The sequence below is a fragment of the Onychostoma macrolepis genome, chromosome 11 (assembly GCF_012432095.1).
Source record: "Onychostoma macrolepis isolate SWU-2019 chromosome 11, ASM1243209v1, whole genome shotgun sequence".
Taxonomy (NCBI): Eukaryota; Metazoa; Chordata; class Actinopteri; order Cypriniformes; family Cyprinidae; genus Onychostoma; species Onychostoma macrolepis.
In genome coordinates, this window is record NC_081165.1 from 26,946,819 (window position 1) to 26,950,834 (window position 4,016).

Consider the following 4,016-nt stretch of genomic DNA (forward strand, 5'->3'; position numbering starts at 1 on the left):
TTCATTATTTATTTTATCCTTTTGTTTTATACGCATTCGATGTTTCTTTAATAATATAAAATAAAGTGTTGTATTGGTCTGCACATCACTAAAATACACAGTTTATGCATTATAAATCAAATCATTTCACAGTCGGCAATGCCGCAACACAGATGCAAACAGCCTTCAATCAAGAAAACGACAATATTAAAGTATTTTTCTTGGTTCCGAAATCATGCATTTATTTAACAAAGATATTTATGATATTTAACAAAGATATTCGTTTATTCTCAAATAATAAAGTGTCAATTGGAAAAAAATAAATAATAATAATTTAATTCAGAACGCAAAATGCGTCATTTAAAAATAAAAAAGCTATTATGGATTAAACGCATAATTAAGATTATTCTTATGCAGCTTGAGCAAAATTTCATACTAACTGATCGATAAAAAACACAAGTAAACAACAGTGCAACTAGACTGTTACACTCTCAGAAATAAAGGTACAAAAGCTGTCACTGGGGCGGTACCTTTTCAAAAGGTACATGTTTGTACCTAAAAGGGTCCATTTTGGTACCTTAAAGGTACATATTAGTACTTAAAGTGTACATATTTGAACCTAGTAAGTACAAAATTGTACCTTTTGAAAAGGTACCGCCCCAGTGACAGCTTTTGTACCTTTATTTCTGAGAGTGTATGATGGTCACCGGTCACAACCCACCGCGCAGACATGCTGTTTGAGATGAATGAATGCAGCGCACTAGAATCACACTGCTTTATAGTATATTTCAAAGACTAAAAACGACATCAATTAGACCTTCAAAGTGTCAACGTAGCGTCTGCACTCCTCTAACAGGATCTCAGTGGATTTGTGACCCGCGCTGACACTAGAGGCGCCCTTGGCTCAGCCTGCGCGCTTTTACGCACAGAATTATATTATACATTATTATTCTTGGAAAGCCTACTAATCGATAGATCCGCACTGGTTGTAATACAAAACACTGTGTTGGATCAGACCGGATATTATGCACGCTTTAGGGCCCTATTATTTAACACAACTAATCCGAAACCCCTCGAAGTATTATTAAGACACTTTGAGAGAGCCACTTTGATTCAACATTACAAATGCTTTACTTCTGGATCATTTCAATTTTATTTCAGTGCATTTCAGGTAATGTGTGCACAATTATTCGTCCCTCCTATTCGGGCTACGTGATCGGTGACGCACAGGAGGCTCTCCAAACCCCAGAGCGCACGGGGCTCTCCGCGCATTATGATGGAGTGAGCCGAGACTGTACTGTCCAGCTTCCAGCGAGAGAAGAGCTCCTCCTCCCTCCCCTGAGATGAGGTAGTTGGTAAGACCGAGCGCTGGTTAATCACCAATTTCTCGCGTAGCGTCGCGTCCTCCGTCTTGAAAGTCCTGTCATGCATGCAGCGTCCCCGCCGTCACGCGCCTGACCTCCTGCGTTTTCAACTACGGCTTTTGTTTGTCCATCGCCCGGTATGGGAGATCAGAGTGAGCCGACCATGGTGCAGAAGTCGACATCGTTCAGCATCAAGAGCCTGTTACTCCCATCGAAGTTTGACGATGAGGGCGCGAAGCGCAGCGGCAGCCCGGCGGCACCGGACTTGGACAAACCCCCGGAAGCATCCGAGGTGGACTCCGCGCAGCGAGACGCGGAGGAACAACCGTCTAAAAAGGGAAAGAAATTCGACAAACCTCCGTTCAGCTACAACGCGCTCATCATGATGGCCATCAGACAGAGTCCCGAGAAGCGGCTCACGCTCAACGGCATCTACGAGTTCATCATGAAGAACTTCCCGTATTACCGGGAGCACAAGCAGGGCTGGCAGAACTCCATCCGGCACAATCTGAGCCTCAATAAGTGCTTCGTGAAGGTTCCGCGGCATTATGACGATCCTGGGAAAGGGAACTACTGGATGTTGGATCCCTCCAGCGATGATGTGTTCATCGGCGGAACCACCGGGAAGCTCCGCCGGCGCTCGGCGACCTCGCGGGGCAAGTTGGTGATGAAAAGGGGCCTCCGCTTCGCGCCCCTCGGTCTCGGACTTGGCGAACGCCCCAGCAACCCGCTTTACTGGCAGCTGTCTCCGTTTTTACCCCTCCACCATTCGCACTATAACGGCTCCACGCACGGATTTCTAAACCAGGGACACGCGTACGGATCGTTACTCCCCGGCGTGGAGTCGCTCGGGAACGGGGACATGTCTCGACCCATTCTGGGAGCCTCTAGCGGGAGTATCAACGGGTACGGTGTGTCTCCGCCGTCCGCCGCCGGATTACTTTCAGGGCACAATGGATACTTCGTACCGGGTGCGCAGCAGCCGCAGCCGCTCCCGGGCGCGCCAGGATACGGCATCTCCAGCTCTCCGTCCCCGCTGCTGTCGGATACCTTAAGAACTAGCTTACCGTCCTTCACAGCACCACTTTCTAGCGGACTTCTGTCTCAACACAAACGCGTCGCGCCCAATTCGTTCCTAAGCTGAGCGTTGCGCGCTCTCTCCAATGGGAACATCCAAACTTTCCTAGAAAACCTCGCCACGAAACAAGCTGTCCTTTTGTGTGAGGACCGTGCGTCTGGATTTTTTGTTTTGTTTTGTCTATTTAAGTTTATTTTGTAGAAATAGTGTGATGTTATGCCAAAGGCAATAACCGTGCGTGTTTGTTTTTCTTTCTTTTTTCTTTTTAAAAAGTATTATTTATAGTATTTCTTTGTGAATGATGTTTTTGTATTTATTCGAAATGTTTTTTTATCCCTTGTTACTGTGGGATACCGTTATTATTAGATGTTTGGCACATGTTATTCGTTTAGTATGACTAATTCCTTTTTTTAAAATTTTTTTTAAAATTATATTTATGTCTCAAACTGTGAATGCGCCTTAATATCTTAAATCAGGGTTGAGCGTACGGACATTCTCAGGTGTGCGTTCTGACAATGAAACATTATTATTATTATTATTATTATTATTATTATTAGCTGTGTAAACCTGAAATATGGTAACATATACATCTATATGCAATGTTTTATGAATTTGCCTATCGGTTAGTGTGGGTCTGTGTTCAGAGAGGTCATGTAATGACTTAATATAGTAAAGCTAAGCTACTGAATTAAAGCACTGGTTTAAATGAACTCTGTGTGGGATGAGTTTATATATGTACATACTGTCACGTAAAATGCTGTTTTGTGACGACACGAGGTTTTGTTTACACGCATAACAGTATTTTAATACAGTTTTTAAGCGTGGAGGTGATTCAGCACCAAAGACAGAATATTAATGTTTCTTTTTTGTTGTTGTTTTTTTTTTTTTTTTAAATATAACATCCCTGCACATTCATTTGCTATTATGACATTCTGAAGCCATTATTTCAACTTTCTGTGCAAATCAGAAATGTGATTTCTAGGGCGGTTTATTTCCCTTTTAATCAACATGTGATTCATAGTTCTGCACCTTTAGTTGTCATAGTCTTTTAATATGCAGATTTTAGTTTGTCTTTTTTCTTGTATATGCCTGAACGTCCGTTCAGAACAAAGAAATAAAGTATTGGAGTATTTCTGTATGAGTGCAAACGCGTCCTTTCATGCTACACAAATCCGCTTTTTGTGAACAAAGACTCACCAGCTCGAGGGATTTAATGCATTTAGCTTCACGCATACAGATTAATCTCAATGCATTTACCTGCATGCTATGCATTTAAGTTATGCATGCTAGAAATGTTAAATATGGATATTTTCGCCGTACAAAATATAATGCAATAATCATTTGTATTATTGCGTCACTGATATAGTTCATGCACACACACAAATAGCACACACACACAAACACACACACACACACACACACACACATATATAGGCTATATAGTTTCATAACAATTTCTTTAAAGTGCCACCAATTATAATCTGCGTAAAGGCTATATAGCGCCGTCGTGTCATTCCAGACAAATGACGAAACCACAATATTCACAAACTAATGCATTGTTTTCATGTGCCCAATTAATAATAATAAAAATAATA

General features: G+C 42.0%; 1 protein-coding gene across 1 annotated transcript; it reads left to right on the forward strand.

The window, feature by feature from the left end:
• The first annotated feature begins 1,260 nt into the window (after positions 1-1,260).
• foxg1b (forkhead box G1b) lies at positions 1,261-3,543 on the forward strand. The gene has a single exon (XM_058791974.1). It carries the CDS (start codon positions 1,483-1,485, stop codon positions 2,485-2,487), a length of 1,005 nt encoding a protein of 334 aa, XP_058647957.1. The 5' UTR covers positions 1,261-1,482; the 3' UTR covers positions 2,488-3,543.
• Positions 3,544-4,016: the final 473 nt, after the last annotated feature.

Coding starts and splice junctions, on each gene's coding strand:
- foxg1b (XM_058791974.1), top strand. CDS start 1,483: ATGGGAGATCAGAGTGAGCCGACCATGGTGCAGAAGTCGACATCGTTC.